Source organism: Dicentrarchus labrax, unplaced genomic scaffold, assembly GCF_905237075.1.
Source record: "Dicentrarchus labrax unplaced genomic scaffold, dlabrax2021, whole genome shotgun sequence".
NCBI lineage: Eukaryota > Metazoa > Chordata > Actinopteri > Moronidae > Dicentrarchus > Dicentrarchus labrax.
In genome coordinates, this window is record NW_026136701.1 from 18,298,953 (window position 1) to 18,313,525 (window position 14,573).

At 41.3% G+C, this 14,573-nt stretch overlaps 1 protein-coding gene across 1 annotated transcript in view; it reads right to left on the minus strand.

Moving 5' to 3' along the window:
• The window catches only part of emilin2a (elastin microfibril interfacer 2a), a 19,816-nt gene extending 5,769 nt beyond the window's left edge, over positions 1–14,047 (minus strand). Inside the window, exons 1-5 of the mRNA XM_051409798.1 lie at positions 13,772–14,047; positions 13,011–13,136; positions 10,318–10,508; positions 8,151–10,133; positions 955–1,308 (exon numbers count right to left, since the gene is read on the minus strand). Coding sequence (XP_051265758.1) covers positions 955–1,308; positions 8,151–10,133; positions 10,318–10,508; positions 13,011–13,136; positions 13,772–13,917 — 2,800 coding nt within the window. The 5' untranslated portion in view covers positions 13,918–14,047. The remainder of the gene's footprint in view (positions 1–954; positions 1,309–8,150; positions 10,134–10,317; positions 10,509–13,010; positions 13,137–13,771) is intronic.
• Positions 14,048–14,573: the final 526 nt, after the last annotated feature.

The following is a 14,573-nucleotide window of genomic DNA, read 5'->3' on the forward strand; positions in this document are numbered from 1 at the left end:
CAGATTTTGTCATTGCTGATTATTTTAGATGAGAATATCTTATGTAACTATGAACTGACAGCCCTGTTGAAAAGGCAAACATACATATATTATGTCACATATGCGGTAATGCTGGCTCAGTTCTTCAGGATGCCAGATTTATGACACAGTCATAAAATGTCCTTCTTGTCACTGCAGTGATGACAGATTCCTGTCTCAGCATTCATTTATATAAGCAGACTCTTACTGTCTGCATATACTGAGACAAATACAAGGGAAGAGGACAAGACGTTTGGCAATACTGACTACATATTTAATAATTACAGGGCACAGTAATATAATTACTAGGTAACAAGACATGTAAATAGAGACAAGCATATTGAAATAAAATTAGTTTTGGTATTATTTATATTAAAATTATGATGTACATGTACTTTTTAAATATGGAAAATGTTTTTTAAAATTTAAAGTTGTTGCTCTGCAGCTGTAACTACAAAATAGTTTTGTTTGTGTTTTTAAAATTATGATAAAATGCTGGGGAGTTTAAGGATCCATCTCACAATCAAAATAGATGTTCGAGAACAACTTGGAACAACTTTCTTTTAACTGTAATTTTATCAGATTGCAGACAACTATGGAGTAACAAACCTTTATTGTGGCTTATTGGAAAACATATAGTACAGTATGAGGAATATTGTGTAGTATAATAAGTATTCCCCTTTTAGGTGTGTGCACAACAAAAGTCAATATATCATATTTTATATTTATAAAGGTGAATATGTTACTTATAAGTAATAGTGCAGTGAAACAAAAATGAGATTTAATGCAGATTAATGTTCAGACTGATTAGAAAATATAATTTCTGAGTGTGTTTTCAGCTGCAAAGTGAAGGTGGTCTAGAACAGTGAAGGTGGTCTAGAACAGTGAAGGTGGTCTAGAACAGTAAAGGTCATCATCACCATTAGCTCTACTCACCTGGTGCTCCAGCAAATCCTTTGACAGGCATGCTAGACGAGTCCTCGGACCCTCTCCGCACAGTCACCCTGCGGATGTACCCTGGAGGTCCAGCCTCGCCGGTCTCCACCACTGGCCTTATGGGAACCAGAGGGATAGTGGGGTGGCCTGGTTGCTGGGGGCTGGACGGCTGGCTTGGCGGGCTGATCCTGATCGTGTGTGTGTTGGGCTGCACTGGTTGGCTGGGATTGTACGGCTGCCTGCGGTTGGACGGCGGTGGGGGGAGGATGAGAGGGATGTGGATTTGTTGGATTCTGGTTCTGGTCGGACTCGACTCTGGCATGGTAGCAGGCCTCTCTGGTGCCAAGGCCACTCCTTAGAAAGCAAAAAGAAAAACAGTGGTAGAATGGGAAACACATTAATTTTACAGTTAATTTTCTAACCATATGATCAGTGTTAGAATCGAGCATTAAAACGCTGGTCAAAACAACTCTTATAATCCAATTCAAGGTTATGGAAAATGCTGTAACTGCAATCGCACAAGCCTCCAATTTACTTTGTTATTTACTTCCTCTCTCACACTCAGACCACATCCCTCCCTTCTCTTGTGAATTCTCCTTTTTACAGCTTATATTCTGATGACAGGCCAAATTAAACCTGGCTTTCACTGCACCTCCGAGCTTTTTTTTTTTTCCAGTACCATTATTACCCTTCGTAAAAGCAAAGCAGGCGGTCTGTGTGAGTTTTAGACAACGAGAACCATCTGAACAGAAACCAGTTGGCCACTTGCCAGACCCCTTGAGGGAACAGATATCACCTGGGCCTGAGCTTAGAGATGCTGGGAGAGTGTCCTGGGGACAAATAACAACAATAATTACAGTACCTGCTTTGTGTCAGCCCCTTCTCACAGCCAGGTGGCAGACGCATTGTGTCATGCCGTATTTAAGATTCAGTGGGTTTCTACATTAAATGGCTTGTTTGATGCTTCCTGTATCTGTATCTGCAGTGTTGTTTAAACCTTGTGGGCGAGGTTGGGCATAAATGGAGTGCATGTAACCCGATTACAGTAATGTCATTCAGCCAAAGACACTTAAGGAAATGACCACTTATTCCAAATGATTATACAGTTAGATTTGGCGGAAAAGAATCTGCTCTTTGAGGAAGTGCTCAAGGAATACAAACAACAGAGATTCTGCAGAGAGAATAAATAAATATATCATCTGGTATATTCTGTAAACATACATGAATGTTAAATCTTATCAAATCCAATGGTACCGAACAAGCTTCAATACATAAAAAAGCTACAGTGCTAGTGCTACAGCAGCAGAGGTGTAGATATGAAGGAAGCAGTGTGAAAGCGAAAAAGTGAGTGTCAGGTTATAAAGGCCACTTGTACATCTGCGTGAATCTGATTGGGTGCTACTGGTCCGCTGGTAGCTGATCAGCTGTTGTAATAAAAGGCCACAGATGCTGAAGCATGGAGAATACAGCTGATAGCCGATCAGCTGATGCAAATGCCTCTTCAGCGTTTTGCTTGAACTAACAAAAAACCTCTATTTACAACAAGACTAAAAGTATGCAGCCATGCTAATAGCTCTGTGAGGCTGTATGATAGCTAGATGCTATTGTCAGCATGCGCCATGCTCTCGATGAAAATGAGGGCGCTTGTAATAAATTAATCTTAAATCAAAGTCCACTTATTAGATTACAGCCATATGGAGTTTGCTCAAACTCTATTCGCTGATGGCCGCAGAATGTAGTTAAAAGCTCTGGAGAGAAGCTGGTCAGTGGACCATAAGTTAAGATCATTTTATCAAAGCACATAAATGTCAAGAATGAACCTTCATGCTCAAATCCACCAGGTACCATTAAATGACTTAGCATCTTGAAACAAAAATAATAAACTGTAAATTCTGCCATAGCCAACAATATTTCAATGAATCCAACTGTTAATTCAATTATACATTCAGTCTTGCACTGAAGTGATCAGTCCAAATGAAAGCAGCCTGTTACTCTGGATTATGAAAGTAATCAACCACTCTGGTCTTATCAAATAAAACATCATCAACCATCAACCAAATTCTTCCTTTTTACTGCCAGGGATACCACCAGCTACTCAGAAACCGCATGTATAATTAAAAATAAATTAAACCCGGCAATCATGTTGTACTGAGATAATCAGAAATCTCTTCTTCATTTCCTCCCTATGCCTCCTTCAGGACGCCGGTTGCCTGAGTGCATATTTCCCATGAGCTCTCAGCCTGTGTCTCAGTAAGGGGGCAACCGCAAAGTCAGAAAAAAAAAAAAACACAGAAAAGGCGCACATGAGTACTGGTGCAACCATGACCATCACCAAAACCAGATGTTATTGCTTACAAGCAGATTGAGACACTGCAGGGGGAGGGATGCTTTAGTCACTGCTGCTTGCGCAGATTCGGGTGTGTGACAGTGTGTGAGTGATCAAAAGTGTCTGAAACCGTCAAGGAGTATTGCAGCAGACAAGCTGATCATGTGATGGAAAATGGTGTCAGGGGGCACAGAGCAGGGTGTGGTGGTTACACGCACATATAATATAATGGATCACTGCCACTCTGACATTTTTTTCTTTTTCCTTTTCTTGCTATGCGCATGGACACAATTTCACCCTCCACCCCATTTTCCTCCAGCGATATTAATGATGGGAGGTTCAAATTGTGCACTGCATGGCAGACCTCAGGGACTCCCATTGTGTATCTGGGTCCATTCTCCTCTGAAGACTTCCAGATGGGCTCCCTGGTCAAAGATGGAAACACCTCACCTCGTAGCTTCAGAAATCTCTCTGGGGAAGCTGCTGCAGTTAAAGCACCCCTTCAAAATGCTGACTAAATATATACAGTGTGTGTCTGTGGCGGTGTCGGGTACAATTTTCCATTCTTTCTCAACAGACACCCTTTGACTTCAAAAAAGCCTTTGATATCTTGTTTTTCTTGTATTCCCTCATCACGGTAGACAGTTAATCTTACTGCCTGTCTCTCCAATATGAAGTTAGAATGATCAATTGCAAAGCATTGATCCGTGAAATCAAAGCCTTTATTTTATCCTGACTTTAATACAAGCACTTTTTTTTCTGAAGGCCTCGCCTGTCAATAGACACTTACAGGACAGGGTGGAGGGAGAGGAGAAAAAGAAGTCCTCTGGCATTCTTGGAAGGACAAATTGGAGGAAAAAACACTGGACAGAAGGAGAGAGCACCGAGGGAGTAAAGAGAGAAATTCAGAGATAAGGGAGAGAGAAAAAAACGACAGGGAAGTGATTTGAGCCAGACTGGGACAACTTCCAAAAAACAGGAGGAGTTTGAAAAAAAAAAAACAGCTTGAGAATCGAATTAGAAAATTCAGCGCAAGAAGGTTGGTTAGTCATCATCTGAATTAGGAACAGCATGCTCAAGCTCTTTGAAAACAGAAGCATTTTCCATATTTCTACATTTCCTAACTTTTGGACCCACTCTATTGCCTAATTTCAACATAACACACTGTCGTTAGACTTTTAAATGATGCAACAGAGTCACTGCTGCTTAACCACAACTCCCTATCGGAAAAGAAAACAGCCAGAAACAAACACATACACGCTGTAGTGGCAGACCTTTGCTACAGCAGCTGCTCTGGGCGAAGCAGTGCCAACATTTTGCAACTGAAGTCACACAATTCCTCTCAGCAGTCACATTGAGTAAGGGCAAAGCAATTCCACTTAATCTTTCAGTTATGTTATTACAACATCTCATCTGTTCATGGCCTCCTCGGGGTCTTCATATGACTGAGTGGAGAATATGAGCTCAAACAGAGAGAGGAAACGTTTCAGTAGTCTCTCAACCACCACCACCACCACCACACCCACAGAGCTGGGATTTTTCATGGAAATTTTTATCTCTATTTAGACTATTTCTCTCTTTGCCAAACTTGAGGAAAACATTAAATCTTCATGCTACCTCAGCCACACGGTCCAACTCCCTCTCTCGTGGGATTTAGGATACAGATATCTGCACGAAGTGACAGAATATGATGATATTTGCCCTTAAAGGAAATTATCAACATTTTGGGAAATAAGTTTATTCACTTTCTTGCCAAGAGTTAGATAATGAGATTGAAACCACTCTCCTGTCGTAATGTGAAGTTACCACCAGCAGCCTGCTAGCTTAGCTTAGCACAAAGGCAGTAAACAGGAGAAACTAACTAGACTGGCTCTTTCGAAAGATAACCAAATCCACCCACCAGCACCGTTACAACCAATTTGTTAACAAGAAAGGTGCATCTCGTTTGTTTACTCCATACAAAAACCAAAATAAATAAATATTTCTCAAAATGTCGAACTTTTGCTCTCTCATATAAATAAAAGCTAGAAACTGTTTTCTTTTTGGGATCTATAAACAACTAATAATCATAAAGTAAGAGCCCTGACAAAAATGTTTCACAATCCTGCTGCAGTATACACGGCTCTGTTTGATTTAACGCTGGCAGAGGTACAGTATAACGTTACATGTACGCTAATGAAATCAAATCAAAGTCTGGAAGAAGCCGACCATATTTGGCAAAGAGTGAAATACCAAATGCCTTCACACTCTTTGTTTCTCTACATCACAACCATTTATCCATCCACCCTCCTAAGTCCCTATCATACCATTGTTTTGGACTATGGTGTAAGAAAGGGAGGCACCAGAGATGGGGCCCCAGTCATGACATCACAGCTGAGGGTAGTCGAAGCATCTGGTCCTGGGTGTGGAGCCTGCTTCTCCCCTCTCCATCAAGACTGGCTCCAGCAGTGAGTCAGGGCCCTTAATGAGGACCAGACTCCACACATCAGGGCTGAGGTCACCCTACGGGAATCTCTAGAGGTTGGTATGTGTACATGTGTAAGGAGAAAGACAGGGAGGGAGGTGTATTGTGTATGAGCCTGTGTGTGTGTGAGAGAGAGAGAGACTAGGAAATAGGATCGAGGTCTGCAGTTCTGTGGTATGAGTAAAAAAAAGCAATGTCATGGTGTAAGAAAGAAGACCTCACAAGTCAACATGTTCATAAAAGGAGTGGGACAGATGGAACAGTCTGCTCGGATGTTCTGACATCTACATAAGGGAGCAATGAGGCACTAAACAGTGAGAGTAAATCATAGTTAGGAGGGGCTGAGCTCGGCATGTACAAATTTAAGATCCTATTTACCTATCCAATTCCTTATATAAAAACTGGGGAATTCTTAGGACAACATGAATCTAAGTCAGGGAAGTTTCCAATGTGGGCCTCTGCCTCGGTGCCGGGACATATTGAATGACACACTCGAGGCAAGCACGGGAGGCCCAGTGAACCCGTGTCCTCCCTCTCCGGGAAATACCCTGTGGCCATTCATGGGATTTGATCCTTCCCTCCAAGCCTCCATGTAAGCCAACCAAGCAAAATGCATTATATGGAGGATTATCTTCAGGAAAAGTTTGTGTTTACACAGATGTTAATCAGACTTGATAAACTCATATGTTGGAAGTTAAAGAGGAAGCTGCAAAGGAGTATGTTTAGTCAGTATTTTTTTTACCCAGCTTTTTTGGCTTATTTCAGTGTCTGACAGCGGTTATGTGAGAATCCATGGAATCTTTTAACAATAAAATTAAGTCATAAACTATGTTTGATTACTGTCATACAGTGTCTTGTCAATATTTAGTGGTCTTGTCTAGAGCCAGAACCTGGTTAGTTTTGCTTCGAATAAAAAGACTGGAAATGAGGGGAAACAGCTAGCCTGGCAGTGTCCAAAAGTAGCAAAAGTCCAGCACATAACCCCCCATAAACTATAACTAGAGCTTTTACACTTTTAATCGGAACTTCTAGTTCAGTGCTGACGGATTTTGTTTTGATACTAAATAGGCAGTGTGGTATCGGGCTTCTTATCCAACTCCCAAAATGTTTAACTTGTCCTTCAAATTCACCAATGAAGCAAAGCTTGCAACATAGTTAAAGCAGTCAGTCCCCTGTTACGCTCTCATGGCATACTCTTCTCATTGCAACATACATGCAGTGCGCTCTTTTCATTATATTGTACTTAAGCAGGATTCTGCGCACTCACTCACTTAGCTGCCATGCCTGCTGCCACACTGTAAAGCTGAGAGCTAGTCTAGCATAGCCAGACTTATCTCAACATTTTGTTTTAACACTGCCAGTGCTGGAAAAAGGTCTGGATGAAACCATTATTGTTCTGGTATAGGGTGTAAAGACACTGGCTTGTTTTTCTTTAAACCAGAGGTCTCAAACTTTTGGCCTGGTGTCCTTTAGCAGCCCTCAATCCCCCTCCCTTTGACATGATGCAAAAAACTATATGTAATCCGGCCTGCAAGATCATTCATTTATTTTATTTCTTCTAGGTGTTTCATATAAATTTAAACTTCTCTTTTATGTACAATTAAAATGATTAAAAAAATATATTTTGTTTGGCGCAAAATAATAAATTGGATTGTTAAGAAGAGAACAGGCCTTCTTTTGTTGTCTGGCTGTGAACAACAAAGATTATATAAAATAGTGATATAAAAATGTATAGAGACTGCTGTTTGCATGTTGTTATTAAGTATGATGTTGGAAATATTTTCAGAATATTGAGGTTTCTTATAGAACTCGAACATTGAAGTGGCCCTCCTATGAGACGGCAATACCAGCAGTGGCCCCGAGCCAATTTGAGTTTAAGACGCCTGGTTTAAACCAAGGATGCAGCGACGGTGCCCTTGCAAAACAGTGTCGGAAGATAGCGGAAAGAGAGGAGAATGTCGACTGAAATAATCGCCCTCTGGCAGACTTATACCAACAGCATACTTCCTGTGAGCCAGACTACCTGAAAGCTATCTGTCCCTCCCAGAGTTTCATAAGCCTCACCTACACCCTAGCATTCACCTGCAGACTTTGAGTCTACATTCCCTTAGGTTGGAAGTTATCATTATCACTCCCTGCTGTGTTGAGCTTGCTGCTTCCTTTTGGGTTTTGATTGTCAGGTTCTATAAGCCAAATACCAATGCTGCACATAATCCATTCAATGTGTATTGGCGGACTAAAGTTCTGTAGTGATAAAGCCTTTGAATATTGGCCCAAAATTCAGGGATCTTCTAATTATATAAAATAATTAAATAAATATTGATAAACATCCCTGTCATTTCTAAGTAAGATATTACCACCGATAGCCAACAATGTCATGAAACCATCACCAAACCACCAACTCACCTGGCCCATTGGGACTGATGTCTTTCAAAACATGTTTGGCCATCGCAGACAGCTGTCCCTGGAACTTCTGCAATGACTTCTGCAGTGCGACGATGTCTGCGCCATGATTTCCACAGGTGATGTTCATCCTGTATACACACTCCCGCAGACCACCAATATGCCTCTCCAATCCATCTTTCAGCTCTTTGATATTAGCAGAAACGCCATCTAACCTTCCACACACTTTTTCAAGTCTGGTCACACGTCCATCCACAGCAGAAATGCCATCAGAAACACCCTGTGTGTTTTGTTTACATTGACTCAATTCAGATGACACCTCTGTACTGAGTGTATCAAGCCTGTTCTTCAGCTCCTCCACCTGACGTCTGGTGTCTTCTGCCTGACTACTGGGCTCTGCAATGACTGATGCCCAGTTATTCTGTGCTGGAATCCCAGTGCCACTGTGCTCTGCCTGGCAGCATGTTGAGTTTATTCTGTGCATATCCTGATTGTATTTGCTTAAGGAGTCACTCAACCCAGTAACAGCACCAGCCAGACCAAGCACATTATCTTGAAGATTAATGAGTCCCTTCTTGAAGTCCTCCATCGTCGTAGCACGTCTCTCACTTGCAACTGACTGCCTTTCAACAAATTCTTCTAGGTACCTGAGCTTGTCTTTGTTGGTAATGACATCTGTGTGAAGAACATCCAAGTCATTCCTATACCGACTCAGGTCCTTCAAAATGTTTTCTAGGACTTTAGGTGTGGGTGATGAACTCACTGCACCGACCGAAATTCCTGAGCCTGAACATCCTGCAGAGCACAGCTCTCCAACAGCATTGACCTTATCATCCAAACCTTGAAGGAGGAACTTATTATTGTTGACTTCTGTCTGGATGGCATCCATGGAGTCTCCAAACATCCCCGGGAAGGAGCTGTTGCTCATTTCCACCAGCATGGTCGTAAACTGGTCCTCCATGCTATTCAGACGCTCATCCAGAAGCTTCCGCAATGCTGCCACTTCGTCTGCAATTGTACGGGTCAGCTTCTCTTCAATATAGAAACAGTGAGTCTCTGCGTTTTGTTCTGTGATATTAATGCGTGCCTCCATCTCTTCAATCAGTAGGCTGAAATCATTGTCTTGTGGAGGCTCAGATAGGTGCACCAGCTCGTTGTCAAAGCGGGCATTCAGGATCCGGTGAGCATCTGCAATACGGTCAATCTCACGCCACAGGTCTTTGTGGTCACTATGATCCTCTTCTGCCTTGGTTGGATCTGTCTGCCTTTGAGTTCGAATAGGTCCATCTGCAGCAGCCATGTCCAGACGTAGTGCTCGGATCTCTTTTCTCAGATCATCCTCTTTGGTGTCAACCAGTTTGGTCAGGCTGACCAAACCTTGGTCACGGCTGTCTTCACAGGTCTTCTGCAAGGTGTGGATCTTGTCATTGCATGAGTTTTGTAGCTTGGCCATCTGTTCCTCCACATTCTGATCTAGCTCTTTCTTCAGCTTTTCAAATTTTCCATCAATGTAGGTCTGTATAACATCAAACTCTGCAATGGCGGGAGTCTGAGATTGAGAGGCATCCATCAGGACACGAATCTGCCCCTCATGACTTGTCATTGTTCCTTTTAGGTCTTCCAAAGCTTCATCCTTGCTTTTCAATGCATTGTTGATATCATCCAACCGGGCCATTATTTTTTCTATAGCCTTGTCTCCAGCAATCCCACCTCTAGTAGCTTGGTGACCATCCAGCACTGCTGGGTTCTCCTCTGTGCCTGCAGCTGTAGCACTGTCTGGCGGTTGCATGTTGTTGAGAAGTGTCACCAGCATCTTCTTTGTGTCTTCCTGCAGGTCTGTGCGAAGGTTGCCAGTTAATCCTGTCAAAGCTGACTGGAGATCCAATACAGTCTGAGACAGGCGCTGAACTTCACCTTCCAGAAGATGTACCTTATCAGTCCCTCCATGCCTTGCCTCATGGTGCCCTGTCTCTCTCCGTTCTGGCCCTATGATCAGAGAATGAGTTATTAGATTTCTATTAATATATACAAATGAACGTGTCTCTCCTCTTTAAGAAGAATAGCACTAAGATAGCTTAATTTAGCGGTTCAGTGGTATTTAACTTTAATAAAATACATAGATATTTAGCATAAATTTACAACAAGGGCAGAAAAGAAAATGGTGTCTTACGCTGTGTGTGTCTGGTTGTATGTCCAGGATTTGGTGGGAGGTATGGCTGTATTCCCTGAACTGTTTGTCTGTCTGGTGGTGGTTTTAAATCTTTACAGTCGAGACCTTGGTAACCAGGACAGCATCTCCACTGTAATTCTGTGACTGTCTTGAAGGCAATCTTGTATGTGGGTCGAAACCGATTTTGGTATCTGTAATCAAGGGCAGAGTAATTAATACGTTTTTTAAAATCTCAAACAAATTTATTACAATTACAATTGGCAACACTGACCATTATTTGGCATAATATTGCTGTCTTTTTCTGACAACATGTTTTGCTTGTCCACACTACAGCTATTCTACCATTCCAAAAAATGTAACTGTTCCCATAATATCGTCTTTTTTCTTTTTTCCTTTTTTGGAGCAGTTGACACCTGCAATCACCAAAACGTCTGTTTTTTTTATTTGGACATGGACACTTTTTGAGCTGCTCTTCTGTTCCCTATTACATGAAAGTTTCATCTTTCTAGCCAAGGCAAACAGTTCCCAAAGAAACAATGGATGACATCACTTCCCTGAAGGCAGGGGTCATGTCATGCAGAACATCTGGAAAGTTGATGACTGAAATAATCATCTTTGCACATTTCCCAACTTTCACCCTCACTGATAACACTGTCCTAGCTTGACAAATAGACAAAGGGGAAAAAGGACATTAACACTTAACATTATGGCTGTAATCAACTTTGTGCGCTTAAATGTCATACTAATGTGAGATAATGTGAAGCCAATACTATATGTCATGACTTAGAAATGGAAAAACCCATGGTATCTATTCTCACTGCCAGCCCTTCTTGCTTTACTGTGAAACTTGGATTTGTGCTCTTGTGACCCAAGAATGATCTGTTTCCAGGATCTTTTCCACAACACAGTAGGTCTTGCGCATGTGTTTTTGTAAGTGGATCACAAAGCTAAACCACAGACAGCGTGTGTTGTTTCACAACTAATAATGACTCTCAAAGGAAAAAATATCAAATTGCAACACGACATCTTCCAGAACATAATTAATGACAATGACTACTCACCAATTACTGGTGTAGATACTCCCATTTACAACAATTAATCACCATAAGAGAAACAGATTGTTGTGTTTATCTAAAACCTCTTTTTGTTTAGACATGGGCTTTAATCAAATCATTAGAGTATTTGTTATTAGAGTGTGAGAGAATAGATTTAGTCAATTCTATAACCGTGACATCTTAAAATAAACACAATAAACACAAATTTTCAAATATTTGGATGACACATTTTAAATGTATTTTTCACTTTGAATATAAACCGTATGCACTGTTCACTACTGTCTAGCTGCAGGGATTTAAATTCCACCAAGAAGTGAACACAGCTCATAAATCCAATGTCTTTTTGACATGCTTTTCAAAGTCATTGATAAGTCAATTATTTTTGCATTATGATGATAAAAGGTACAATAGGACATCACGTTATGTTATGTTGAGAGCCATATACCTGCTTATGACAAGTAAACAGTTGTGAAACATCTGTAAGTGCATGTTAACACATTTAATGCACAAATGAGAGATTTATAAAAATGTGTCAGAGCCAGACCTGTTTTGGAGGAGAACATTATTTGCTTTAGTGGAGCTTAAATTCATGGAGCCAAAGAAATGTTCCTGAGTACAAGTTAACAAAGTGGTAAATCACAAAGGCCAAAGAGAACTGCCTGAATGGAAGTAAATATTCAGAATGAAAGCCAATGTCTAACTTTTCCATTTATTTTGAACATGCCCTTCATAATCTGGGAAGGTCCAAAGTCTCCTTTAGCTTACAGCTATCGGTGCAATTTTTGACCCAATTTTCTAATAGAAAGGCTATGTGTCCCAGGTGTATGCTTATTTCCATCTGCTGCATACTGTAATAGACTGGAGGCTGCTGTGATTCTGAACACCACAAGCATGTTAACAGGCAGGAAGAACATTGTTTACAGTCTACTGTATTAGTGTAGCTTCTATTTGTTTTCTTTTGAGGATAGGATTATAAAAGGCAAGTGTTATCACACATATCTCAGGAGCTAATTAAATTCAATGACTATGCGTCTGTCTTTGATTAACGGCCTATATGTCCTATATACACCGATCAGTACTGACCACTGCAGACCGGGAACACCCCACAAGAGCTGCAGTTTTGGAGATGCTCTGACCCAGTCGTCTAGCCATCACCATTTTTGCTGCTTCTAACACATTAACTTTAAGACAAAATGTTAACTTGCTGCCTGATATATCCCACCCACTGACATGTGCTATGATAATGGAATAATCAGTGTTATACACTCTATATATATACTGTGTTCTGCACTGGAAGTAGTGCTGATGTAAGTGTGTCCACAGGTGATCACTAGTTGCTATTGGCTATTAAAACAAGCTTGTGACTTTAACCATTCTATTTCTATTTCCATTCAGCTACAGGGAGAGCTCTCATTAGCTTTAGGCTGCATCTCCTGGGTAACCCTTTGCCTTTTCAGTGGGCTTTCTAACTTGCTAGAAATGCTGTGCTTTTGGTTCTGCCAGTGGAGTTTCATCAGCCACTGTGAATATCTTCTGCCTCCAGGTCTCGCTCAGAGAAACATTTCTATCAGAACTATCTCATACATCTAAACATGATGCACCCCTTCAACCCGTTCCCTTTGCTCCCTGGATGCTCACGTCACTTGTTGCTGGCAGTCGGGCTGGTAGGCTGGGCATGGGGCCACTACGGGCTCCTGGAAGCTCTCCACACTCCCCTGCACGGCGCAACTCACGTTCCTGCGCACCACATAGGCACACCAGTTCCTGAGAAGAGAGGCAGGAATAAACAAGAGCTTCAAGATGGATATATATGTATACCAAGAAACTCTAAGAAACATTTTAGTGCAAATATCTTAGGATTTGTGATTAGGATTTAGGATTTTTTATGATTTGAATAATAAAAACATCTCAATTAGGTCCTTAATGCTTCACTGAGCTTTCCCTGAAGGTTGCGGTATTTCAGTAAGATTGTTCATCATTTTTCTCCGCAAGCTTATTTGAGTTTATCAGGAAAAGGTTGCAAATAGACTAATGGTCTCTTGTACACTGATTGGAGTAATCACTGGCATTCCAGCGTTTATCTGGATCTTATCACCTTTGGCAACACTGGCAAACACGAGCCAAATTTAGACGCAAGCTGATAAAAAGCACAGTGGATGTTAACAGGCTACACATGACCATAAGAGGCTAAATGTTCGCCGATCTGAGGTCATTCCGATCAATGAGAACTATGGGCGTTATCGCCTTTATGTTGGCAACTGCGCAACAAAAGCGCACAGCCTCCACTTTAAGGAAAAGTGGGATTAAAGAAACGGTGGTGTTCAACTAGTTGTTATGACTTTCACAGAAGCAGAAAAGTTCAAATGTTTCGCCATATAAGTATAAAACCATCTCCTTACCTATTTCTGTGTCTGTGCACCACTCCAGTGTATGCAGACCCCTGGAACAAGTCATAAGAGGAGGGAGACCCGTAAATGAAATGAAAGTTCAAAAACAGTGTGAAAACTGTCCACCGCCAGTCCATCTCTCCGTTCCTGTAACTCATACTTTACAGACGCCTTAAAATAAATATTCCTAACATAGAAAAAGAGGGCTGCTCTGTTATTATCTTGAACTCTGGTCCCAAACACCAAAGTCACATTGCCACAGTGACTGATCCAACTCCAATAACTCAAGTTTGGGGAAGTCCAGTTTCACTGCAACTCCCTTGGAATGACGTTTAGGGCCCACACCCTCCCCCTAAAAAATTTCAGCTGAGGGGAAAAACTTCCCCTAGCATTTTGTAAAAGTTTTATAGCCAAGGAGGTGTTTTTGTATGTGGTAATGTCCTTTAATTAAGTTATTCTTTTTAAGTCTTCACTGGTGAACTCATGAAATCATTAATTAATAAGAGACTCAGAGGATGCTGCAACAGAAAAGGAGTTGGGATACCAGTTGATTACTTCTTTGTCTGCCAACAGCCAATATTCACACCTCACTGATGAACGTAATAGGATGATGTCTTTTGAATGCAACATCCAGCGTTGAAAGAGGTGTGTGTAGTGGTAACGTGGATGATATTCATGGCCAGGGATAACAGTAGTAATTTACATTCTGTCTGCCTTGGTGAATGGGGGATACATTGTGCAGTGTGTTCTTTTCTGCTGCAATTCGCTGAGCAAATTCTAACATTTTAAGCCAAACTGAGCAGTATCTTAATGT